The sequence below is a fragment of the Ambystoma mexicanum genome, chromosome 2q (genome assembly GCF_040938575.1).
Source record: "Ambystoma mexicanum isolate Mex_15411 chromosome 2q, UKY_AmexF1_1, whole genome shotgun sequence".
Lineage (NCBI taxonomy): Eukaryota > Metazoa > Chordata > Amphibia > Caudata > Ambystomatidae > Ambystoma > Ambystoma mexicanum.
Genome location: NC_090924.1, coordinates 106,968,198 through 106,995,160, shown reverse-complemented (window position 1 = coordinate 106,995,160; position 26,963 = coordinate 106,968,198). Strand labels below are relative to the sequence as shown.

General features: G+C 45.2%; 1 protein-coding gene across 2 annotated transcripts in view; it reads right to left on the bottom strand.

Annotated features, from left to right (window-relative positions):
* The window catches only part of LOC138569198 (uncharacterized), a 694,078-nt gene that overhangs the window by 631,355 nt on the left and 35,760 nt on the right, over positions 1–26,963 (bottom strand). Inside the window, exon 2 of one of the 2 annotated variants that reach the window (XM_069646958.1) lies at positions 3,305–4,533. The exons of the other annotated variant lie outside the window; for it this stretch is intronic. Within the exon in view, the coding sequence (XP_069503059.1) occupies positions 3,305–4,184 (880 nt within the window). The 5' untranslated portion in view covers positions 4,185–4,533. The remainder of the gene's footprint in view (positions 1–3,304; positions 4,534–26,963) is intronic. 2 annotated transcript variants of the gene reach the window in all.

The following is a 26,963-nucleotide window of genomic DNA, read 5'->3' as shown; positions in this document are numbered from 1 at the left end:
TCTGTCGTCTTCTTTTCTTTTCGGTCTCGGACAACGGACCACGGACGGCACCCAACTGCATGGGTTCTGGACCTACTTCAGTAGAAACAGCTGGTCCGGGGTTCTGTGCAAGAGGAATCGATTGATACCTGGCAGACCTGCGGCGTTCACTCCGTCGTTCGGTCAACCTGTGGTCAATGCGTAAGACTTGTTCCACCAAAGCAGGCAATGTTTCTGGCTCCGGAATGTGCAGTAATTCATCCTTGTACTCCTCTCGTAATCCCCGACGAAACAAGGTTTTTTGAGTAATTTCAGGCCATTGTGAATCAGTTGCTAATTGTCGAAACCGACTGATGTAGCGGATTATGTCATCTGACCCTTGCTTGATCTCCATTAATTGATTCTGAGCCATGGCTGCCAAATTGGGTGGTTTAAAGACGTCCAAAAAGGCTTTCTCAAAGGCAGTGAAATCACTCAACAGAGGACTGTTAGTAGAGACTAGAGGTGCTGCCCAGGCGAGTGCATTGCCGGTCAGATTGCCAAGGATGTACCCGATCTTGGCCTTGTCTTGAGCAAAATGAATTGATCTGAACTGGAAATGGATCCGACAATGAGTACAGAACTCAGCCACTCGACGCGGATCACCATCATACTTCATCGGAGTCGTGTAAGCCATGGAGTTCTCTGACGGTGTGACAGGTTGTGCGGGACTAGCCAAACACCGATCCAATGCCTGTCTGAGGGTGTTGTTCTCCTGGCGGAGAGTGGTCATTTCAAGACGCATGGCACGCATTTCTTCACGTAGTTCCTGTATGTCGTCCATGTCGGAACTGGGGTTAAGGCGTCTCAATCTGTTAAACGTATCTTCACGGGATCGTGGTTTACCTCTTTTTCCTGTAGACCGTGGAGTTGAGGTTGCCAGTCTGTCGAAGTCTTGATAGCCGATGAAAGAGTAACGCGAGGAATTAGCCCAATCCCCTCCTGACGGTATATGACAGGATGGCACTGAACCAACTCCCAACGCCACGGGTGGCACTTCTCAGGATTAGCGTGACGTCGGGACAGTGTTTCCACTGGCTGAGAAGGCTTGATGAAATCACCGATGAAAACGGAGAGGAACTCAGGAACTTCCAAGGCAGTAAGGCACAGGTACCGGCAGGGCACAAGACAGGCAAAGGAAAGCAAACTGCAAGAAGAAGCAGTACTGACAGGGGTCCCCACTACTACTAGGAACCCAGACGAAACCTCCTCCACCCTGAACCAGGGGCTGGCTAGTAACGAAGATAGGGGAAGAAAGGGTAGGAGGACCAGAAGCAAGAAGGAGTAAGGAGTAAAGGCAGGACTGAGCAGGAAAGGCAGACCTGGAAACTGGAGGGCTGAAAACCTAGCACCAGGCTCCAGCAGCGCATACACAGTAACAACCGCGTTGAGACGCGTTGTCCCTGTGTATGCGATGCCTATTTATGGTCCGGGGTCAAAACGAGGCTTGGAACGCATGTTCCGATGCTGCGCATGCGCGGGACGTCGAATACTGACGATCCGCGCATGCGCAGATCCTCGCAAGATGGCGGCGTCCACGGCGCCCATCCGAACCGCGGGTCGGCGTGAAGAGAGTCGCCACCGCGGGTACAGCCTCCATGAAGGAGGAGACTGCTGCGGCCGTGGACCAGGAACCCAGGTAAGTGGCGCCGACGCCCGCGAGCGAGCGCGCGGCGTGACATAAACAAATGGGGTCAAAACTTTATTCAAAATGTATAGAAGAGGGAAAGGGACAGGCTTGGGGTACATGTGCAAATGGGAAAAGACTCTGGCAATAGGACTTCCGAATAGTTATTGGAACACCTATGGAGGAATATCCCTAAATGAACATGGTCTATTCAGATTAGGGAAGCTTGGTATAGGGTTATGTACATTGAATTTCACACATGAAAAATTACATAAAATGTTTCGACCTCCACAGAGGGATATTGGAGAGAATGTGGAGGGAAGGGTGACTGGTGGCATATATGGTGGAAGTGCCCAAAATTGGAGAGGTTTTGGGAAGAGGTTCCAAATCAGATTACGAAAATGGTTTCCTCGCCAATATTATGGTCACCTAAAGAATGGTTGTGTGGGTTGTTCGATCCGAAAAATGGTTTACCTACCAAAATTCAAAGTAAAGCATTTATATTAATGGTAATAGCTGCATGGTTGGTTATCGCAAGCACTTGGAAACAGAAAAAACAACTGGAGCAAGAGATTGGTTAATTAAATTGTGGGGGTTCATTGCTTTGGAGTGGATGACATATAATCTTCAAGGGGAACAGGAAATATTTCGACAAGAATGGGCAATGGTCCTGGACGTTGTCAATGGTAACTTTGTATTACAATGGTGTCCACATAATATAAGGATACTGAATATTATGTAAGTAAGAATGTGTAGCCTGATGGACAGAGAAAAATGCTATGTTGTCTCTACCCGGGGAAGGGAGAGGGGGGAGATGGGTAAAGAGGGGAAGGGGAGTCGGGGGGAGGTGTTTGGGGGGGAGCAGGAGGTCCATGTTGTAGGTTTATAAAAATGATTATTTGCTAAATGATAATAAAAATATATTTTAAAAAAATTATTTGAGGCAAGAACATTGTACTATTTGGAGTGGTTGGGACGAAATATTGCGAGTTATGGCAGAGTGGCAAAACAGGGGTCGTAATTGAGTTACCACTTTTACCACTCTGCTAAATCCTGAGTTTGGCCTTGAAGTGGAGGATTTGCCTCCAGCATAGTGCACAGCGCTGGAGATAAATCATCCACCTTACCGTTGAAAAACCAGCAAAATCGGCAGAATTACTGCTGGAGGTAATACCGCCGAAATCCCCATATAGTGGCAGCAACGTTAATTCTAGTTGGCGTAAATTGGGCGAATAACCGCTGAACTACTGCCATACTCGTAATGAGGGCCATAGTTCTTATTCCAGTGTCCAGATTGGTGTATTTTTAGGCAAGTAAAAAGACATTTTAGTTTTGCCAAAGTTGCATTTTTCTTGTAAAGCAAACATTCTTTGTCACCATCTATTCACAGTAATTAAAAGAAGCAATTTTATCAAATAGGTAGTTTTCACACCAGAAACACTATACTCTTTGTGGTAGGCGCTGCTAATGTCACTGCTTTGAGCACATCGCATGAACAGTGCACGTAGCATGAAGGGTCAGTCACATGCATCCCTTTTCTACATTTCTGTTGAGTGTTTTGGCTAATTTTAGGGAGTAAAACAGAAAGGTATGCGTATGAAGCCCTGCGCTCACCAGCAAATTACAGTAAATATGCTTAACCCTAGATAGAAGTCTTACCTGCCACTTTTGGATGTGCTGGTCCAATTAGAAACAGTCCGTCTGGGGAAGTCATGCCTTGAATATCTAGGGAGAAGTAGACCTGTTTCGTCTTTCCATCAATCAGCACCAAAACTAGGCCCTCCAAATGGAACGTAGGAGGCCCTTGAAGCTCAACAAACTCAAAGTCCCCTGGTGAGGACACAGTGCTGATCTCACTTATTACTACAGCCAATGAAGAGTTCCATGTAGGAGAGGAGCCACAATGGTTTTCTTGGCCAGGCGATGGTGTTGAAACCTGGAATGTCCACTCGGAATCTGCACCAAGACAGCGCTCAATTGACTCATCTGTAGTCCTGAAGAGTGGATCCTCCAAGAAAGCTTCCTTACCCGGAGTCAGAACACTGAGTAAAACATCTGCCTTGTCTGTGTCTTTGGATTTGTGAACCAAGGCATCCACCAACCCCTCGTTGGTCACCCTCATGTTATCTCGACAGGTACCCCTCCCATAATACAGGGCAATAGCATCGGGTCCATTTTGAATGGTATTGGGAGCTAAAACAATAGATGGACTAGGAGTGACAGAAGATGACCCAACAAGGAAGAATCCTCTTTCATCTGTAAAAAAACCATTGAGATTCAACACTTTGTAGGCTGAATTAACCTTGCCATTGTAAAATACAACACAGTACCCATCTAAGGGAACTTTCTGGCCACTAGTGTGAAAGAGTTCCACAAACTCAGAAGTGTCCAGTCCTGGATTATCTGCATTGATCTCATTAATAAGCAGTTGGTGTTCTGTCTTTTGGTCCCTGGAATTCTTAATCAGGTTCTGAGAGGCGGCGTAGCTCAACAGAGTCCACAGTAAAGCAGCAGCTGATGCCAGCGTGAAAAACTCCATCGCAAAATCCTTTGGGTCTTAGTGGTCCTAAAAGTCAGACATTCTTGATTTATCTCAGTGATTGAACTTCTGGAAACCCAAATCAGGCAATAGCTTTCTTAGTAGTTTTGGAAAGAGTTTTTAATAGAAGTCAGATCGATCTCCAGGCGCAGTCATGAATAAAAGAAGAGAAACAAGACGCAAATCCGTAAAAGATCAAACAACATTAAAATCTAGAGTGCTACAGAATGTTCGATGATAAGATGAAGAGATTCTTGCACAGTCCTCTGGCAGATGAGTAAGAAGGCGATAATGGCAGAGGCCAGAATACCAATTGTATGTTAGATGTCTGACATCAATTCCATTTCCGCTGTGAGATAAAGGAGAAAAAAAAGAATTATCACTCAATCCATTAACCTGGAAGAAATCTATTATTTTCTTTACTAAAGGTAGGCCAATCTGTCTGTAAATGGTCTAAGAGGAATTCTTTCAAAAAAGCTCATACACACAGATGTTGCCAGGTTAATTCCAAATCAGCTTTTTCCCTAGAGCTAGACCTGTAAGTAAACTTTTTTGATAAGCAAACTGTTTGCATGTATTATAATAAGTTCCAAAGTGAGTCTTCCCAGGTGACTAACAAGGTCTTGAATGTATTTATAATTATTTTAAAATGACAGTCTCCTCCCCCAGTAATGAGTGCAGGAAAAAAGGTACTTACATAAAATAATGCTTCTCCGACATGGGAGCAGGACACAGAATCTTTTTGGCCCCAAGAGTTCGAACAGAGGGAAAACCTTTAACGTCATCCTTTCTATCCCTCCCAACATTATATTTTACATCAGGAAGATGGTCTGTCTTTAACTTCCGATTTGATACTGTTGATAATGTTGTGTTGTTTCTATGTTGTGTTGTGTTATTACTATAGTGCTTTCGCTTTGAACAAGATTATTGTTTGGATGGGAGCTGAAGAGTAGTTTCAAAACTAAAACTAGATTATTTCAGTTACGCTAGAAGTTGAGAAAGGATAAGAAAGCCTTAGCCCAAGGGAGACCATTTTTATCTCCCTTGGCAGAACAAAAGAGCGGCAGGGAAGATGGTGGTATGCGACCACAGATAAAACACATACATTGGCTTTATTCCTGGGCATGGAATCTGGTGTAGAGTCGCATGCTATTGAATTGATTGCCAAATCATATATAGGTGATTATGCTGCAAAGAAATGTGGCTTGTGTGACAAAGTCATATTAGATGCCACTTTTGAGGTTGTCGAATAGGAGGGATCTGGGGACCAGGGATGCCCACCTGCTATGAAAAGTACTAACTGAAGGAGGAAAAAAGCGAATTCCTTACAAATTCTCCTCCGTTTCCCAGCTCTTGCCCCACTACATTGGGCTACCACACGCCTACCAGAATGATCTGCCCAAAACACGGGTGCTGGTGTTCCTTGTTGCTTAAAGAAATACTCTAAAAAGCCTCCTGCATGATAATTTGTGATTCAGGTAAAGGAAGCCTTGGTGCTAAACACGATTATAATCAGTGCTCTAGATAAGATTTTGAAGTGGGCATTTTCTTTTTAAACATGTTTTTACTGGAAGTTTCATTTATAAGCATTAACAACCCCACCACCAACCCTAACAGCCCTCTCCCCCACCGTCCCCCCTTCCCCAGACAGCTGCCATACATTGTTCAGCGTCCAACCATCACTCCTCAGCCATATTCAGCCAACAGAACAAATCTAATAAGCTAATTCTTTGCGGACACCAATTCACTCGAAAGGCATTGTGGAGGAAGTCCAATACCAAATCCCAATCCTCCTTAAACTTCCTCTGATCCCCCTGAACCACATACGTCACCTATTCCCAATGAGACATAGTGCCAAATTGTCATTATCCATTCTTGTTCTGTGGGTGGCGAAGACTGTTTCCATTTTTGAGCAATGAGGGACAAAGCTGCTACGCTTAGAATCATGTATGCGTTTCGTTGGAATCTCGTTGATAAGAAGTCCAGAACATCACCCACACCAAACATTGCTTCCCCAATGTCTCTATGTATCTGGGACCCAAATATATAATTGCTGCATTTACTCCATTCCAATATGGTTTCAGAATTGGGCACTCCCACCATATGTGTCCCCCTGTTCCAGTAACGTTGCATCCCGCCAACATTCCCCTGAGATGTTTGGATAAAAACTATGCAGTTTCTCAGGTGTCAGATGCTATTGCACCATTACTGTGAACCACATTTCAGAGTGCCCTCATGAGTTTTGGAATCCCCTTCCAGACATCCTGCCATTGCTGTTCCGTTATAGGACTACTTAAAACCTTTTCCTATTGATCTTGTACCCGCAATTTGGTTGCCCTGGGACATCCCCAATCAACTTATATAACGCACCATCCATATGTCTGTCGTCTGAATTTGTAATCAAATACTTTTCAAAGGGGGTAAGGTCCCTTATTGCTAAGTGTTTATTTTCTATGGCAAGTAGCCAATATTGCAACTTTACATACCTAAACCGCTCATCTTCACATATAGAGAATAACTGTTTACAGTGTTGGAATGTCTTCATCTCTTGACCCTCCACCATATCACCCATCTTTAGGTAACCCGCTTCCTCCCAACGCCTAAACGCTCCCTGTTCCAATCCCGGTGTGAAATGAGGATTGCGAAAAAGGAGTTGAAATGGGGAGGGAAATGTAGTGATAACGACTGCCGTACCACTGTATCCCACACATCCCCTTCAAAGCTGTAATTGTGCTTCTATACATATTAGCAGGCCGATCATGTTTATGACACCATAATACTTCTTGTAGGGGTCTACCTAGCACCGTTCTGTCCATCCGCAACCAGATTTTCTCTTGGACCTCCTGTCCCGCAACCATTACCGAATGTTCTGCAGCTGTGCCGCTGGATAGTAATTGTAAATCTGTAAAGCGCTTATCCACAAGTGAAGCGCTTCAAAGCACTTGAAGGCGGGAAGGGAACAAGGAGATCTAGTCGTCATTCTTAGGCCTTGAAGATTCCGAATTATCTAAATAACAATAACAAGCATACTAGGCCATTTCTACTGAAATAAGTGCATGAGAAAAAAGGGTGGAGAGATGGGGATGGAGGACATACAAAGACAAAAAAGGTTGGTCATCAGTGCACTTATGGATAAAAATTTCAGGCACAACCAAGCTAGGGAGGGGGGACAGATGAGGAAAGGACAGACAAACCTGCTAAGCCTAGTACATTCAAAGTCGGGCAAGTGCACAGACAGGAAGGGGGAGGGGGAGGGAGACAAGTACACCCAGTCAAGCAGGGGCCAGGGTTAAGTGCAGAGTGGTTGCCACTCTCATGGAACGTATTCCAAGTGCAGTAGTGCAGGCAGAGTGGGGAGGCCCGGAGGCAAGTGCAGGGCTGGCGGGGTAGTCTGGGACCGGTGAGGCTCTGGAGATGCACCAGGCGACCAGTCAGCGGACTGAGCAGGTTGGGGAAGAGAACGAAGGAGGGAAGCAGGATAGAAGAGAAAGGAGGTTAGCAAGAGAGAGGAAGGTCTTGAGGAGTTTCCGGAACTTAAGGAGGTTCTACTCAAGACGGAGAGAGGCAGGTAGGCTGTTCCAGAGGCAGGCCTCTGCAGTGGATAAGAATCTACCCCAAATCTATGTTTGGAAAAAAAGTTCACCCACAGAGAGTTGGAGGAGGCCGAGCTGAGGGCTCTGGAAGGAGAGTGTTTAGGAAAAGAGCGTTGTAGACAGTAAGGGTTGCGGCCTGAGAAAGCCTTGTGGACTATGCTGAGGGACTTGAACTTGATCTTTGCAGACACAGGGAGCCAGTGGAGGGATTTCAGTGCCAGAGAGATGCAGTCACTGGGCCTGAAGCCAAGGATAAGTATTGCAGTTCTGTTCTGGATAAGTTGAAGAGGTCGGAGAGTAGAAGTAGGAAGATTGAGGGAGAGACTGTTGCAGTAATCCAGTCTGGAGAGAACCAGGGCTCTGGAGACAGTGAGCTTCCGGGGGAAGGTGAGAAAAGATAGAATACCTCTGAGGAGGTGTAGCTGGTAGTGGGGCTTTTGGACATGTCCGATATGTGAGAAGAGAAGGAGAGAGTAGAGTCGAAGATGACCCCCGGATGCTTTGCCTCACTAGTGGGTGAAGGCGCAGGACCAAGGGTGGCTGGCCAGAGTGAAAATCGGAAAGCGGGAGCAAGGGTCCCAATGAGCATGATCTCTGTCAGGGACTTCAATTCAGTCTTCTGTTCCCTCTGCTGTAGGGGTGAATCAGCGGAGTCTGCAAGTTAGTCCTCGTACGCCCAGGGCGTCTCCGGTGTGGCTCTCTCTCCCCCTCTGCTCTGCCGTTCTGCAAGAGATTGGACGAAACACACACAGTCTGTCAATGTTTTCCAGTTTATATAGGGGCTGTGGAGGGTTTGAGCCAATCAGTAAGGGTCTGGCCTGCTTTTCTTTTTTTTCCAAGGCCCGCCCCCTTCCTCTCTGTTTGAAGACTGCCATGGTGCCTCTCCCGTCAAGACTGGAGAAACACGAGCTGTTGCTACCCCCAGGCAACCTGGGGTCTTTGACTTACTCGAGCACTGCTGGAAGGGGAGATAGGTACGTTTTGTGGGACCAAGCGGAATATGGAAGCGGGTACCGAAAATATACCGTCACCCGTTTCCTTCTGTTCAGTGACAGTTATTGCATGCTTGTTATTTTTTTTTCTCTGTCTCGCTGTGGAAAAACAGAAGCCAGGCACACTGTTTTTGTGTTTCCCTTTCTTTCGGGTTTTCTACTTCAGGGTCCCCTTTTTCCACAACCTCGTATATCCCCTCCTCGCTCCAGAGACTTCCGGGTTTCCTTCCACGCCGCCTGCCTTGAGACCCGCCCGCGAGCCTTCGTCCTCGCACTCCCCTCCTTAACCTTTCACTGCCGTTGGGACCTCCGTTCGAGGCTCTCTCTGCGGTAGTCCCGACTTCTGAACCTCTGTCCGAGGTTCTTTCTGCTGCTGTCTTGAGTTTTCAGCCTGTTCACAATCCCCATTTCCGCTGCCCTGCACTTGTGCTTAAGGTCAGCCAGGTCAGAGTCGTACCAAGAGTTGCACTTTTTGGCAGGCTTCAGTCGGATCCTCATAACAGGGGCAAGGATGTAGAGAGTATTGAAGATGGAAAGGTGAAAGTTAGAGAGGGCTGTATCAGGGTGGGAGTCAGCCGCAAGAGTAGGAGGACGAGAGTAGGTGGAGGCAAAGGCAGTGCAGGATTTGACAGTGCTAAAGGAGAGGAAAGCTCAAGTGAGAGGAGAAAAGAGATTGATCAGTCCATGACAGTGTGGTAGTGAGAGGAGTAGAGAGAGGGATGTCTGTGGAGACTCGAGCATCCAAGGTGTGGCCAGCAGTGTGCGTCAGACCAGAGGGTAGAATGGAGCAAGAACGAGTCGCATAGGTTGCAGAAAGCTCCTGAAGAGTCATGAGAGTCAAGATGGATGTTAAGATCCCCCAGCAGGAGGAGTTGGGAGCAGGAGAAAAGGAGGGAAGATGCCAAGTCAGCCCATTCTGAGAGGAAGAGGGTGGACTGGCCTGATAGTCGATAAAAGGTGGCCAGAGTAAGAGAGGAGACAGGAGAGAGAGAGAGAGCGCCTGCAGACCAGACATTTGAAAGAGAAACAAGTCTGAGTGGGGATGCTGTAAACAGGGATCCATTCTGGAAAGATTAGGGCAAATCCCCCTCCTGGTCTGTTGAGTTTGGGTTCAGAGAGGATATTGTAGCCTTCAGGGAGAAGAGTGCCAAAACTCGTGATACAGCGGGGACAGTGGTAGATGGCAAGGGAGCCAGTGAAGAGGAATGTGGAATGTGGAAAGTTGATATGGCGAGGGAGGAGCCTATCAAAAAGAAGGACAGCTAGGGTTTCTGGTGGTTAACATGATCCCTTTCGTACAACACTTCTTCCTCATCTTATAGACACACATTTTCTCCTGACTGGAAATGGCAGTCATGACATTTAAATGGTCTGCTGTTGCCATACCAAATAGAATAGAATAGCAGAACGAGTAGATTTGAGGTTGAGGCAGTGTTTGTGTGGCTTTGTTCTTCCATGACCTGATCAAGCAATGGGTAAGGTAGGAATAAGCTTTGGTAGGAAGGGAGAAAATAATTATCGGAGGGAAAGCCAGGGGATCAGATCAAGCAACTGGAATGGGATTGAATGCATGAATATGTTTTGAAGTCCGAATTAAGTAATACTCACAAAGGGTAAGGTTACAGATGAGCTGGAGGAATCCAGGAGAGTAAATCCTGGGGTGAGGTGGTCCACAGAGCTCAACACTGCCAAGAGGTCCAGCACAAATAAATTCAGCAGCTCTGTTGCTACAAGCAACCACTAAAAGGTTGTTAAGAACAGGTCAAAGGGAAATGTTCCTCTGGCAATGTTGGAGACAGTGTGCTGATTGTCAGGGGAATATTCTTTATTTACATCTTTTCATATTTTGTAATATTGTTATTCCAAACCTTCCTCAGAACCTTGCAACAGAAGCCAGAGAATGATCTGAAGTAATAGAATCTGCAGGATATTGAACAGCATGCAGCACAGGAAAAGGAATAGATGCTCTACTACATCAGTGCAGAACTTTATTAAAGCACACCTTATCCCTGTAATGAGGTTCATTTCTGCCATTTCACGATGGCACTTACACAGTACAAAATAAATAGGTGGACTGCACACCTAGTTTACAACATTATTGCTATCATAAGTACTTTATTTCGGATTACTCCATTAATATTCAAATGACGTACATATTAAAATCAATCCACGTTGTGACTCTGTTCATTTCACAAAACAAACATGGATTGATGCACATACAATTTTAAATCAACAGATTAGAACCATCACCAGAATAGTCTTCCACTAAAAACAAATATTCCAACGCTCATTTAGTCGGTTTATCAGGAGCTGCCCTTAGTGACTTTGGCATGTGAACGGAGTGTGTATTTTACAATTTCTTATTCTTAAGGCCCCATCTGTAAACCTCACTGGGTTATGCAAGAACTGAGGCTCAGCATAATTTATCAGTAAGGCCATATCTTCCTTACAAGTTCTGATATTATACTCCCGAAAGTGTAGCTTTAACCATTCAATCCTTTCTATGTGATAGAAGAACAAGTTACTTACCCCTGGTAAAAAATATTCTATTGGATGTTCCTCCCACGTATTCTTCATCTTATGATAAATATCTCTCCAGTTTCAGCTAATTCTGAATTTTTTTTTCGACAGGGGGCGCTGTGTGCAGTCTCATCGAGTCGATATCCCTTGAGGGCCCCCTTTCAACGGTCGACGTCATCAGTAGTATAAGTAGCGCACATAATGCGATTTGAATTCTGTTTTTCCCCCTCCAGAAGAGTAATTACCAGGCGTAACATAGACCATAGGCTCACAGAAAGCGTAAAGTGTAAGAACACGTAAAATTGTATTGCGGGGGTAGGCTGGTAGGGGTGTTGAGGAATGCGTCGGAGGACCATCCAATCAAAAGAAAGTTACCAGGGGTAAGTAACTTGTTCGTAGAATGGATTGTTTCATCCCACGTATTCCTCATTTTATGATAGACTCCCAAAGCAGTAATAATTTGGAGGTGGGAGTACTAATTACATTTTGTTCTAATCATGGACTGAATGAAGGACCACCTTTGCAAATTGTCCTCCCTGACTGGAAGATGAATCCGGGCAGTAATGTCTCACAAAAGGTATGAATAGACGACCAAGTGGCCGCTGAACAAATATCATTGATTGGGACATCTCTTTGAAGAGAAGCAGAGGGTGCCATGACCCTTTGGCCTTTCGGCGGGTCTCTCCCCGCTAATCTGTAGCATTCACCAATAGCCAGGATGATCCATCTGGATATGGTTTGTTTAGTACCAACTAGACCCAACTTTGAGCCAGTATAGCCAATGAATAATTGATCATTTTGGCAAACTTTAGCCATTCTGGATATGTAAAAACTGAGAGCCCTTTTTGGGTCTAGTCTATGTAATCTCTCCTCCTACTTTCCGGATGAGTAGGTGAATAGAAAGTTGCAAGTCATTTTTTGCGAAAAATGGAAGTCGGCGACTAACTTCGGTGAGAAAGAAGGTTTCACCTTCAGAATAATCTTGTTGTTATGGAAAACTGGATGTGGAGGCTTACAGGAGAGGGCCTGCAACTCGATTACCCTGCGGGCTGATGTTATTGTAATGAGCAAAACAGTTTTTAATGTCAAAAGTCTTAATGGGAATGAGTGTAAAGGATCAAAAGGAATGCATGTTAAAAATCAAACGCCAGATTGAGATCCCATACAGTCACATTGAATGGAACTGGTGGAAATACATTAGTAAGGCCTTTTAGGAATTGAACAATCAGATGGATCTTAAAATATTAATCCTCCTCTGAAGAGCGCTTGAAAATAGAAAGTGCAGCTAGGTAACCCTTAATTTTTCCAATCTGTAGCCCCAGATTCGGCAAATTTAACAAAAAACGAAAGCACCATAGGTGTGTCACACAGAACAGGATCCACATTCTTAACCCTGCACCAGCTGCTGAACTTGTTCCAACGGCAGCGGTACAAAAATTTAGTTTCTGGCTTTCTGGCCAAAAGCAAAATCTCCATTATGTCATCCAGGAGGTCTCAATCCTTGTATCTCCCATTCAGAAACCATGCATGAAGGCTGAGTGTCTCGACCTCTGGATGGAGAACCTGACCTTACTCTTGTGAGAGAAGATCCTCTCTTTGTGGAAGACTTATTGGAGGGCAGATGGACATGTCCAGAAGGTCTGGGTACCACGTCCTCCTGGCCCAATCCGGGGCAATTAGGATCATGGTTATCCCGAGCTTGCTCAACCTCCTGATCACATGAGGAATGACGGGGACTGTAGAGTAGAAACTCCCAGTCCACTACGAACGTGTCCCCTAAAGGTCCTCTTGGAGGAAATTCCCTTGAGCAAAATAGTTCACATTTCCGGTTGACACTGGTCGCGAACAGATCCACTTGAGAGGTTCCCCATAGGGTGAAGATCTCTTGAAGGACTTCCTGAGCTAGTTCCCACTCGCATGAGACTGTGCTCTGCCTGCTCTGAGCATCTGCCGCTGTGTTCTCCTCTCCGGCTAGGTGAACTGCCGATAGGGAGTTCCTTCCCAAATTGCCCAGAACCAGAGCTGCATTGCCTCTCTGCACAGTTGTCGTGACCCTACAACTCCTCTCTTGTTGAGGTAGTACATGGCCACTGTGTTACCCATCATTATCAGGACATTCTTTCCCCGTACAGAGGGCAGAAATGCATTCAGCGCTAGTCTGATTGCCCTCAGCTCCAAAAGGTTCATGTGTAGTTTGGACTCCGATGGAGACCAATGACCACTGATTGTCAGATCGTTGGTGTGGGCTCCCTACCCCGTGAGTGAGGTGTCCGTCACTTCAGTTAGCTCCGGCCATGGCTGCCAAAAAGTTTCGCCCTTGAGAATGTTGTCCTTTGAAGCCCACCACAGACGGTCCGGAGCAACTCTGCTCAGAACTTGCAGGTGGTCTGACATTCTGCCTGAGAATTGGGACCACTGAGTCCTGAGAGCCCACTGCTCGGGTGAACAAGCCTGATCAGCCAATCATCCAGGGTAGGGGTAGACGTGAATCCCCACTCTCCTGAGACTCGCTGCCACCATCGGCAATGACTTGGTGAAAACCCTTGCGGCAGAGGTCAGCCCGAATGGCAGAACTCGAAACTGATAATGAGAACCGCAAACCTCAGGTACTTTCTGTGCTTGAGATGGATAGGCACATGAAAGTAAGCATCCTGAAGGTCCAATGACACCATCCAGTCTTGGAGTTGGAGAGCCTGAAGGATTTGAGAAAAGGTAACCATCTTGAACTTGTCTTTCCTGAGGAACTTGTTCAAGTTTTTAAGTCCAAGATGGGTCTCAATACTCTGTCCTTCTTTGGAATCATAAAGAATGGGTAATACCAACCCTCGTTCCTTTCTGCTACAGGTACATGTTCTATTGCACCTTTCTCTAGCAGAGCCAACATTTCCTGCACAAAGAGTGCATCCAAAATTTGAAAGTTTTTCTCCCCGGTAGATGGTCCGGAGGCCTTCTTTGGAAAGGAAGGCAGTATATGTGGCCTACGCTTTCCAGTGCCCAAGCATCTGAAGTAATACTTCGCCATTCGTTCAGATGCTGAGTAAGTCTACCTACCACCATGGTCTTGCGACTCAAGGCCTCAAAGTGGTTTCGAGGTGGCTGTCACAGCGGCTGAGAGTAAAGTTGCTGCTGCTTGAGTTGGCTTAGCACCTCTCCCTCGTCCACCACGAGGGAATCTTCTCGGCCCTCTTTGACCAGCTTGTCTTCTTCCTCTTCCAATTGAGGAATAAAATCGAAAGGACCTACCCCTCCAGGAAGATGAGCCCAAGTAGAGGTGTTGAAGCTGTCCAATAGCAGCGTTAAGGGATTTAGCCGCCGCTTTCGAGGTCTGCAGCTTCACCAAATTCTCATCCGCCTTGCTGCCCAATAGCCTTGAGCCATCAAAGGGCATGTTGAGTAGTCTAGCTTGCACATCTGGTGCAAACCCAGACTTCCGCAACCACGCAAATCTGTGTAACACTGTGCTAGCCGCCATGGATCTGCTTATGCTGTCTGCAGTATCCAGACCTGACTGGAGACATTCACCCATTACCTCCTTACCATCCTTTATGGTCTCTTTCCTCCCCTTACGGGATTTGGTCAGCTGCCATAGCTACGCAGTCCCACAGGGTAAACGTAAATCTTGACAAAGTACAAGTCACATTAGTCGATTTTAATGCCATACTGCCAGCCTTTTTCACCCAGGCATCAACTCTCTTAAGATCCCGGTCAGGAGGGATAGATGGGTATGCTGACTGCTTGGTAGACGTAGCAGCCCGAGTCCAAAAACTTTCTGGTGTTGGGTGTTTAGTTAGATACTCTTGGTCACTGCTGGTCTGTAGTTTTTGGCAACATTTTTATTTACTGCAACACAGTTTCTGGTGTCTCCCAATTTGCAGAGACCCTTTTCTGTAATGCAGTATGGAAGGGTAATATTGGAACAAAGAGATCTCTTTTCTCTACACGTTCTAGTCCGCATATATTAACCAGCTTACATGATTCCCATTTACTTCGGTGGGAATGCAGAGATTTCCTCCAATGCTTCGCCCACGTCAGCTATTAGCAACTTGGAGAGTGGATCCTAGAGGGCACCCTTGTTTTACGCCTCTCGTAGTGCTTATCTGTTGTGTCAGGGTTCCACTTGGTCGAGACGAATTTTTACATTTGTTTCCAAATGCAGTTCTTTTATAGCCTTTAACAGACTCGGGGGGCACCCCATCTTTGACATTTTCTCCCATAATAGCTCCCGGTGAACCCCGTCAAAAGCATGAGCTAAATCCACAAACGCTGCGTAGATTTTTATTCCTTTCCTTAGAGCCTCCATCTTTAGTAGATTTAATATTAGAAGGTTCAGTCCACAGCCAACACCCTTTACAAACCCCGTCTGTCTGCAATCAAATGCTCCCACTTGTTTGACCCATGATGTTAAACGATGTAATATTGACGTAGCAAACACTTTTCCTATCACGTCAAGCAGGGTTATGGGTCGGTAATTTCTAGGGTCTGATCTATCACCCTTTTTAAATATGGGAACAATGATTGCAGATTGCCACGATGTTGGGATGGTAGTCTCTTTCATAATTTTTTTTCAATAATGCTTCACAAAAGTCTTCCCATTCATGGGGATGTTCTTTTAGCATTATATTGGTAATGCCGTCAGGTCCCGGAGCTCTTGACGAACGGTTATTTTTTATTATTTGAAGAATGTCCCCTTTTGAGATTTTGATGTCCCATCTCGAGAGAGGTTCCTCCACATATCTTGCCTTCTTACCTAGTTTTTGGAAAAGCCTCGAGTAGTGCTCTGTCCACTGATATTCGGAGACCATGTTTGTCATTACGGCTCCTTGGAGCGTAGCTTTGTCATCAATTAAGGTCCAAAAGTCTCTCGTTTTTATTTTCTAATGTTGCCATCATTCTCTCTGCATCTTGTTGCTGCATGATGGGTCTATGACTTCGGATCCAGTTGTTATAGTGTATTTTTAGCTTCTTCTCCACACGTCTTTCTAATGATACCATGGATCCAAGGGCTCTTATTTTTTGTCTCAGTTCCCTCTTTTTTTACACCAACATCGGGTCATAAACATGATGCCTAAATGAGTTCTTCCATCCTCGATTACAGGTTTTTGAGTATTTCTGAAGAAGAGCATCATAGGGCAGTTGTTCACAGCACTGTTCTTGCAGTTCCAGTTTACTTGTGAGATCCTCGATATTAGTTCTGCTCATCCTTAATCTATTTAGGCCCGGTTCAATTTCTATGGCCTTACTCCAGGTTTCAGTCTTTTCTTGGGCTTTTGTTTCCCAACTTATTTTGACTAAGTTTTGGTCACTTTCCGGTGTGTGTTTCACTTTCACCAGGAAATTTTCTTAGCAATGGATTCACAAAGAAGTAGTCCAATATAGAGGTTTCTGGGCCCCTTTCCCATGTCGCTTTTGGCGGGAAATCCCCATGTTTGGTTCTGTTCATCATGCTTATGTGTCTGACCTCCATTTCTTCTAGCCATATTTTTGCCAACTCGATTTTCACCTTATTTAGAGGTTTTTTTGGCAATTCATCTTTACTTAGTAGCATCAAGTCCAGGTTTAGGTCACCACAGATTATTATTTCGTCTTGTTCGTTCAGCATCCTCAGTTCATCAATAATATCACACAGTTTGTCTAAGAATGATATTTCACCGGCCTGTGGTGGTGCCAGTATAAATTAAGTATCTGGAGACTTGATTTTGATGTAGCATCTTCATTCACGCAATTTTTTGTGGTCAGATGAATATATGCGTTGACATTTCTGGTTTTACTAATTCGTAATACCCCTTTTTGTTTCACCAGGGTCAATAGGCCAGACATAGGACGTCCTTTTTTATTAGCGGTCGCCGGGTTGAGCGCAATCTCAAACCCTTCAACACAGGGCGGGTTAAGTAACCAGGTCTCCTGTAAACATATAATGTCCAGATTGCACAGCGCCTCTGAAGATTTTGTAAGTAAGTGCGCGTGACCCTTTGTGTTCCATGACCCACACTCTATGTCGATCTGGCAACCATCGGGCGTTAGCTTCGACTAGACGAAGCTAGGCCTCTTGCCATTCAGCACCAGTTTTCTTCTTTTGCTCCCTCTTCTGTGTGGTCTTCGACCACATTTGAAGATCCATAGTCTCGGTTATTACCAGCAACCGTGATCCTTATGCGCTTCCTAGGGTTCTCTTCTTTACTAGACTAGCATTCTTCTTCAGCATTATATAGTTCTTCTACTCTGGTGCCTGTTTTTTTCTCTACATTTACTTTCCTCACACCCTTCCAAGCTCTTCTGTTTTCAGAGTTTTCCACCTCTTTTATTACCTCGCTCCATTGAATTTTCACTGTTCCTAGAGCCATTATCCTCTCCCATGTTGAAGCCCAATTTGTTCAGCATGGCCCTGCTTTCCATTAAGAATTATTTTATTATCTTTGAGTGTAAGTGAATTCAGACCAAGTCCAAGACATCTTCCTCTACAAATTCCACAATCTTAACGTCACTTGAGGAGATTGTTTTCAGATGTGGAATGTGGTGTAACAATTGCATAACATTGTACCTATTTAAGATCAATCCACCGTTCTTAGAACTACATTGTTCTAACAAAAGACATATCCCACTTTTCTTGGGTTGCTCCTTCACTTTTATTGTGCTCTCGATAGCACACATCAGTTTGTTTTCTCCTTGAGCACTGTGTCGTTCCCAATCTTTCTCTCTCCTTTGTCTTCATGATATTTTGGTGAATGGTTTTTCTGATCGTTTTGTTCCTTAGTCTCAGAAAACCTCGGATTTCTTTCTCTTTTTTCTTCAATTGTCATGAATACTCCTTTGGAGTCACTACAGTTTTCCTTCAGGGTTTGGCTTTTGGAGACTATTTTAGGTGGAGACACGAAGGCACAGACTCTCCATTTCTTTCTGTAGTCTTTTTGGGAGACTGATTTTCTTCGGCTCCTAGTTCTATGAACGCCTCAGATCGAGGATCTGGTGTTTGACACGTTTGATCTAGGTCCTCCACATCTTCCGTTTCATATGTTGAAACGTTCAAAAGATCTTCTGCAATCCTTTCTTCTTCTCTATCATCACTAGTACCTTCAATGCCCATTGTTTCTACGTTCATCTTGTTTTTCTCGACTTGATTATGGGCATCCTTTTCAGGCAGCTCGGTTCGAATCATTACATCTAGTGCCTTCAAGTTCCTCACAAATTTGCAAGACCCTTGTGACATTTTGTTTTTGTTGTCTTTTTACACTTTCCATTTTTGGGTATCCCGCTCAGATTTGGAGTTGGGCCAGTTTTCTTTCCCTTTTCAAAAATTCCATATATTTCACTTGAGTTTTTGCTCACTGCTTCAACAACCCCAGCCTCTTGGTTTGGGGCCACGTCAAGCCCTTAGGAATTTTAAGACATCGAAGCAATTGGCTCTTCGGGAGCATTTTGCTTTTGCAAATCGACTGTTAGGTCCACCACGATTGACTCTCGGTTTTCTATTGGTTGGGGCATTTTGGGACAGGTTTGACCCTGTTCCAAAACCCCTAAACTTTTGTTTATTCCATTCGTTGAATATGTCAGAGATTCTTCAACTTGCATCTCTGAGCTTTCACTTTGATAGCTCATAGTACCTTTGTCACTGTTTTTTAAATTCCTTTAGTTCTCCTTTTGTTGCTTCTCCTGTGTTTGGTTTGTTTCAAAATTGCCACGGCTTCTCTTGCGACCTCCGCCAGGAGCCTTTTTTCTTCCACGTTGTTCTTTAATTTCTCTTTAATCATTTTATTAGCATCAGCATTTTTTTGTTTCTCATTTTCTTGCCCCCAAAACATCATGTCCATCTCCATCTTTGTCGATTTGGCATTCATTAATGCCAGCATGGTGTTTTGGTCCCTGTATGTTTCATGAAATTGTTCATATAATTTCATTTGTGGGGCCACTGAGATCCCAATGGCAGACCTAATGAATGGCTTCAGACCGTTTGAAAACCTTTTTGCCATTTGTTGCATGGTTCTCTCATCACTTTCACTCTTGGCTTTTATTCCTCCGGCCGGAGTTATTTTTTGGCTTATGCATTGTCTCAACCTTCGCACCTTGGGGAATTCTCTCTGGATAAATGAGTAATCAGACTAGGTTTAATCTGGGGATTCGTCTGAAGAAGATGGTCTAACTGATCTCCTTTCGAGTGATCTTGCGGGGGGGGGGGTTGCACTCCTCTTTGGGTTCTCCGAATTTGTGATTAATAGGGCATCTCTTTTCTGTGAGCAGGCTACTGCTGCATTTGGACTATGTTCCATTCTCTTTCTTTTCTGATGCTGTTCTCGCTCAGAGAAAGTATTATTTTCAGTCTCATTTTCGGTTCTCTGCTCATTCGAAACGGGTTTGCCCCTTTTGTCCTTTTTCTGTTTCACACTTTCGTGTTCACACATTATAGTGCTACCAAGATCACTCACAAATTCTGCTCCTTGTTTTTTGAGCTTATTGTCGCATTTATTGACATGAGATCTTTTAGCAGTTGATCCGCAACAGCAAATGAATCTCTACAACTTTCAACGTCTTTTACTTCATCAGCATAAATTGGTATTACTGCCTGAAATTCTCTTGAGGTATCCAAAATAACTGACTGTTCCTTTTCTGTATTAAACATTTTGTTTCTTAATTGACATAGACAGTTGTTTGATCCCTCTGGATCCACAGTCTGTCCTTTGCAGACCTCCTTGTTGTTTATTTCTAAAGGGCTAGATGCAGTATAATCCACATGCTCTAAAGATGTGCTTTTGTCATGTTCTAATGGTCTGTTTTTCATATGTGAGCTTCGAGCCTCAGGTCAGTGCTCTCTATCATCATCTGAGCCGCTCGCGATCCCCTCTGCTCCGCCCAGACTTGGGCCCAACACGCAAGGCTCACCGTGATGTTCTGGCAGGGGGGCGTCCCATGTTAGCGAGCGAGGCTGGCTCTCACTGCAAGAGAAGAACCTCGCAGAAAAGTGACCGACAAACGCGGTAAGCGCCGGTTTTAAATTTCCTTTATGCTATTATGAATGACTCTGGGCTCCAGCACAACCTCAATCTCCCTGCCGCTTTCCCACCGCGCCCCTTCAGAACTCCCCCACTCTCTGTGAGCAAAGTGTGGCATATCCAATATTTCTATCCGTGTCCGCGCTCAGAGAGCCCGCACGGCATCTTGAGTTAGCCACACACAGCGGGTGTGCAAGCGAGAGCGGCAGCGGGGAGGAGGGGATGCCGACTCGGGCAGGACATTGTTTATGCACCCGCCCCTTCCTCACACTCAATATTCCCCCCTGTAAACAAGGGGCTGTGCTTGCACTTAGGTTTGGAATTACGCAGCATACTTGTTGTTTTTGAGGTAGACATTGTGTAGGGCAATCGATGGTCTTTGTAGTTACCCCACTTACTTGGCTTATCACATTGGAGTCCGAGCAGGACTCCTCTCGCTATGACATCACTGCAGCGTCAGTCACTGATTTGCACCGCCGTATCTTTGATCTCGTGCCGGCGGCCATTGACGGGTCTCCACGTGGCGGCTTGATAGAGTCAGAGGCAGGTTGCACCATTGGATTCCGGGCGATTAGGTTTTCTATTTTCTGCAGCCGGCCAGCCACGGCCAGCCACGAACACCAGGAACCCTCCCTCACACTCCGTGACGCTCTGCGTCCGGAGGGGGATTTTGTAGTGCAGCTCCTACCAAACACAGTAGACAGTGAAAACACACTGCAACTTCTCCAGCAAGGTTAGAGTACTCCACACCAGGAACACTCCCTCGCACTCCGCCTCAGATTTCACATTGTAGAATGTTAGCAATAATATGCTGTATCCACCAGGAAGATCCATCCGAACATTTGGTGTACCAGGAATTGACTTAAGACTCTCCAGGCAACCCTTCCTACAGGGGAAATATATAGTCTAATGGGAATGGGTATCTATAACCTACATCATGGACAAAACAGACAGATTGTAAACATGAGCTCCCTCTGGTCACCCATCTGGATATAGTTCATGCAATACATCTATCTCACTTGGTATAATCATGAGTGGCATCAATAAAGGGGACTTGCACCACATACGTCATGCGCTTCCGCTGCGTGGTGACGTCACTTGTTTACATGTGACGTCACAGCATGAGCGGATGCGCATGCAAAATGAGTAATCTCTGACGCTTTAAACGCCAGCCACCTATCGGCCGGCTTCCTTTCCAATGGGGACGCTGTTCGTCAGTTTATCGACTTGACGGCAATCAAGAGGGTTTCTTCTGTGACGGCAACGGCGGTAAGCTAATATCACGTTGACAATACAGCTACATGCTGTTGAATGCTCCTCATTTACCCCACTTATACAATTCTCATGATTTTAACTTAGAGTGAGAATACATTGACGAGTACAATACTGACCTTAAGCCGTGTTTGAAGCATCCATGCGGCGGACACAGGGAAACATTAACTTTTAACACAACACCAATCTAATTCTTCACCTGCCATCAGGTAGGATTATCACCTCCTTTAGAAGTTTAATATTGCTGTTCAATGTACAATTTTTATTAAGAATTGATGGAGATATTTCCCATTTACCCCACTTACACTACCCTTATGATCACAATCTAGAGAGAAAACCCTGATATGAGCGCAACATTAGCATTTTGCCATGTTTGAACATCCGTGCTATGGATAAAGTGAAACAACCGCACTTAAGGCAACGTTCCCCTTACACCTCACCTGCCATCAGGCAGGACTTTGATTTTCTCCATTAGTACAACCACTCACAGAATTGACTTTTGTTAAGTTAAGCAATGTTGGAGATTCTGATACACTTACCTAGACAAACCTCCAATTCTTTTAGGGCATTTAACATTGGGTGACACTACGCTTCACCTCAAAGAGGAACTCTAATTCTTGGCACTCACATAATGACCTTAGGCAATGTTACATATGTAGAAGCCACCCTTAGAAGACAGTAGCTAATGAACACTATGTTTATTGTCTCCTCTCACCCCATCATATAGAGGTTACAGATAAAATAATGAAAAGGAATAAGAAAAATAGATGAAATTTTGCTCCTGAAGAAGGGATACAAAATCCCAATACGTGTTGAGCTTATTATTACTATTATTTTGATGATTGTTATGATTTATGTATTATGAATTTTTGATATGTACTATATGTAGGAAATATTGTAATATGACAATAACACATTAAGGAAAAAAATGTATTTGAGTCTATGAGATTAATTGTGTTTGAATAAGGCAAGTGGATATTCCACTTTTACAAAACTTTGCTCATATTGATACTAATAATTATACGATTATTGTTTGTTTCTACAAAAAACCTAGAGTGTGCATGGGACGCGAGTGTCCCACAGACTGTGGACACCGTTGCTTTTTGTTCTGTATAACTGCAACCTAGTGTCAGGGTTGCTACACACTCCCGCGCATCTCACTATACCCATAAAACTAGTGAAATCCACACAACAACCAGGTGTCCACCTGTATATATCCGTACCGCATGGTCTGTATTTTTCAGCAACATTTTTATTTACTGCAGCTGCAGTTTCTGGTGTCTCCCAATTTACAAAGACCCTTTTCTGTAATGCAGTGTGGAAGGGTAATATTGGATCCTTCTGGGGACATGGTCCAAGATGTTTATCATATCATCTTGTTCAAAAGAAGGAGTAGGCCTGCTGCAGCCTAAAAACTCTATTACCTTACTCATTAGCTTTCTATATGAGGAGTCAGCATGTTCAGTTGGGTCTGGTTTGCCAAACTCTAACTCAGGAGAGGTGTCTAACCCACTGGATGACTGAAGGTTTATATAAATCCCTTAATCTAGACTCATCAGAGATTAGCTCTTCTGGCACATTAGGGGTGCCAAATTCTAGCCCAAAAGGTGGTGTGCTATCATCAAAAGGATGATCTTCCTTATATATAGCTGATAATGACTTTAAAAAGTATTTTTTAGGTAAAGGTTTGAACATCTTTTCCTGTACCACCATTTGCTTCAACAATTTAAAAGTAGTCGCCGACAATGACCTCGAAGATGTGATCGCCTTAGTCGGCGTCAGCAAGGTGTCGATGTAGTTGATTTTTTATGCTTCTTCGATGGAACCCTCGATGGGCTAGGTGTCTGACTTGTCGAAGCCCTCGACGATTTCTCGTCGGATCGAGGTCTTTATCGATGCAGCATCGGCTTAATGCTCGGTTTTGAAGATTTAGACTTCATCTTCCCTTTGTCATCTTTTTGCTAATCAGATGGGCATGGGCTTTCTGTGTGTCCTTTGAGGGGGTCGAGGCTGCATTCTTGAAGATTTTTAGCATCTCGGTACGAAACGCATCCCACTTTGCAGGAGAGTCCGGTTTCGTTGGACACCCGTTTACCTCAGCCAGGGAATTGCTGGAGGTCGGAGGCAACCTAGAACGCGGTTTCATGGCCTTCTTAGAAGAAGATGAAGAATGGCATGATCGACTTCTCAATGTTGACCGTTTTATGTTTTACGTCGAGAGGAGTCCCTCGTTTCATCAGTCTTTTATTAACACTTCGAAAATGACTTCGAAGGCAACCTCCGCTCTGCCAATTTACCCTTACGCTCCGTGAGAGCCTTTTCGGTCATCGCCTGACAAGAGCCACAGTCAGAGGTATGACCCCAGAACTAAGGCACCAAAGACATACTCGGTGGGGGTCAGTGTTCGACATCTTCAATCCACAGTCTTGGCACTTCTTGAAGTCCGACGTAGGTGTCGATGGTGCCAACGAAGAAGACATTTTTTTACGAAAATAACTAGCGACTCACAGAAGAACCAAAGGGTGCCGTAATTCTCTCGAAGCGTTAGCTCTGAAAAACGGAACTGAAGCCAACGGGTGCTGCATGCGCTACTTATACTACGGATGACATTGACTGTCGACCGGAGGCCCGCCAGGGACATCGACGGCACACAGTGCCCCCTGACGAAAACAAATTCCGAAGCAGCTGAAGATTGAGAGATATTTATAATAAGATGAGGAATATGTGGGAGGACACAATCCATTAGAAAGGGCAGATGAGAAGGAAGTGGGCCACAGCTTCATCAAGCCCCATATCACACAGGCATTTTGATGAAACCCTACACTAGGTTGTTCTTTTAAAGAGTTGGAGCAAATTTAGTTGAGCTATATTTAGTAGCATCCTGCTTGTAGGCGAGTTAATACTACTAATCGGCCTAGAACATGTCAGATTCTCCTTTGCCTCAGCATTCGTGACCAGGGAAGGCAAACATTTAATTCTGTCTGTGTCCGCAACCGACACCCTCTCTCTAGACCAGGATTTTATAGCAGAGTTAACTTGTACAAGAGTGGACCTACATGCATCTACCCCACTTCCAACTACAAAATCGCCCCAGAGTTTGCTTCCTTCCTTTTGCCAGGCATGTTTGTCCCTGCAAGCAGAGACCTCATCTCCTGGAAATCTGCCAATGTGTTTGGGTTGTCCGAAAGACCCAATTTCAACTTCGTATAATACATCAGGTATCTCTCTGTGCAAGAGATGCAATGCAATGGAGCCCTAGTTCAATTCCTAAAGCACTATTTGGACAGCCAGGGGGTAGGCCCAAACCTTGATGCAGGAATTTTGACTGTACTATTTCCAAAGGCTTGCAGTTACCATATCCCCAAATTTCGCTATCATAGAGCATCAGTGATGACACGTTCATCTTAAAGACTTGCATACACTTATCAAACCTTAGAGCTCCATATCAGTGTTAAAATCTTAGGACCCCTTTCAGTCTGGCTGTTGCTCTTTCGGCCTGATGTTTGATATGTGCCGTCTAGATGCCATTTCTTGCATACCTTAGCCATAGTTAAACATAAGAGTTCACCACTTCAAATGTGTCCCTTTTTATTTCCCATCCAAAGGGTCTCCCTTCTTTCCGAAGATCATGATTTTTTTTTGCTTTTGCTTAGTTTCAGTTTATGGGTTACCAGGAAATCAGGCGCATAACGAATCCCTTGGTTAATTCCAGCTGGCGTTAGCGCTAAAATGACTGTCGTCGGCATATAGAAGTGTGCTATACTCTTTGTATAATGGGGACCTGCCCTCATACACCATTTTGGCCTGCCTAATCAACAAGGTATTAGCCCGCCGGCAGTCTCCATCATACCAAGGCGTCCTGCCCTGTGCATGATGTGAGACTGCCTGCCGTGACTTAGTGGAAAAGCCCCCAAGGATATCAGTGAGCATCTCATGGGTGGCTCTTAATCTATGAGGTCTTCCAATTTGGTTAGAAAAAAGTTCTCAAGTTCTACGAGGAAGGACTCAGAGTCCTTTGGGATAATAATCTAAATTTAAACATGCCCACTTGATGGTGGGTCTAGCGTACTCCCGAGATTGATATGGGAATGCTAGGGCTTGCAGGCCAACTAGGGGGTATTCCCAACAGGACACATCAGCCTCCAAAGCCAGTGGATGATGATCACTTTCTACCCCAACTACAACTGAAAAATCTTTTAACCACACGCAACCTTCGAGATTCACCAGAATGTGATCTTTCTTGCTTTTGTGCATACCATTATCAAACGTGATGCCCGTCAGACTGTCCCCAGGGAAGCCGCCATTGCGGGCTCTTATGTTGCCCTCCACCCCCATGATGACACTTGCAACCTGCTCTGCACTCTTATGTTGCCTCTTGGGTTTGCATGCATTAAGTTCGTAGTCACCCCAGATGGAATCCTCACCTTCCAAGATCCCTTCCATAATGTCTAAAGGCGTGCATCGCACATTAAACTCACCCATTATCACTGTCTTAATGGGGCCTTTGCACCTTACCCTCTGTGCAGAGACTATTTCATGCAGTAGGGAGAACATTCCGATTCCCCCACCCCTGTGATTGTCGATTATATACATTTACAAAGAGGGCTTCTGTACCACAGAGCAACCTCACATTGAGCTCTAGGAAATCTTTGGAACCGTTCTCACAAACATTTAGTTTTGTGAATAGCGCAGAACTAAACCAAATTAGCACCCCACTGCTAGGCCTACTACCAGGACCATGTGTTGCTGGAATAGCAGAAGTAGAATACCCCTGCAAATATGCTCTTTTGATCACCCATGTCTCTTGCAAGCTTATTATATCAAAAGTATGCACAAAGTCAAGCCAATCTTTATCCATTACGTATGTGTTAAACCCAGCGACAATACGCAGCCCGCCACCCAGCATGGTACTGCCCAGAGGCCGTCCCTACGGTGTGACCAGCAACAGAAGAATCCACTGCAATACAAGTAGAAATTGGGATGGAGTGTGCGGTCCATCAAGCCGTTTGCTTAGGGGAGTGGCCATGTCCTATTCCCTTTGCAACTGGAGCCAAACGTAATATAGTTTCCTGGGATCGGGGGGCACTGTTGTGCAGCATGCTGGGGAGGACGCGAGCTCCTCTGCTCCTACGTGGCCGCCACAATCCTGTATAATATCCTGCTTCCCCCATACCCAAACTGCTCCCGCACCACACGCACGGGTATCAGAAGATCAGAGTGATGAGCCGGCCCAACCTGGGCGAAAATTGGAGAAGTTTAACCTGTGCAAAGCCGTCCGATCGGGACGGGCCCCAGACCCGCCGCCATCTGGGACCGCGGGCATCGACCGGACAGTGCAGCTATCACCGACCCGCATAGCGGACTATATCCTGCGGGACACCCCTGCGGTGCACAACTTGCCTCCCCCACACAGGCTGGGCG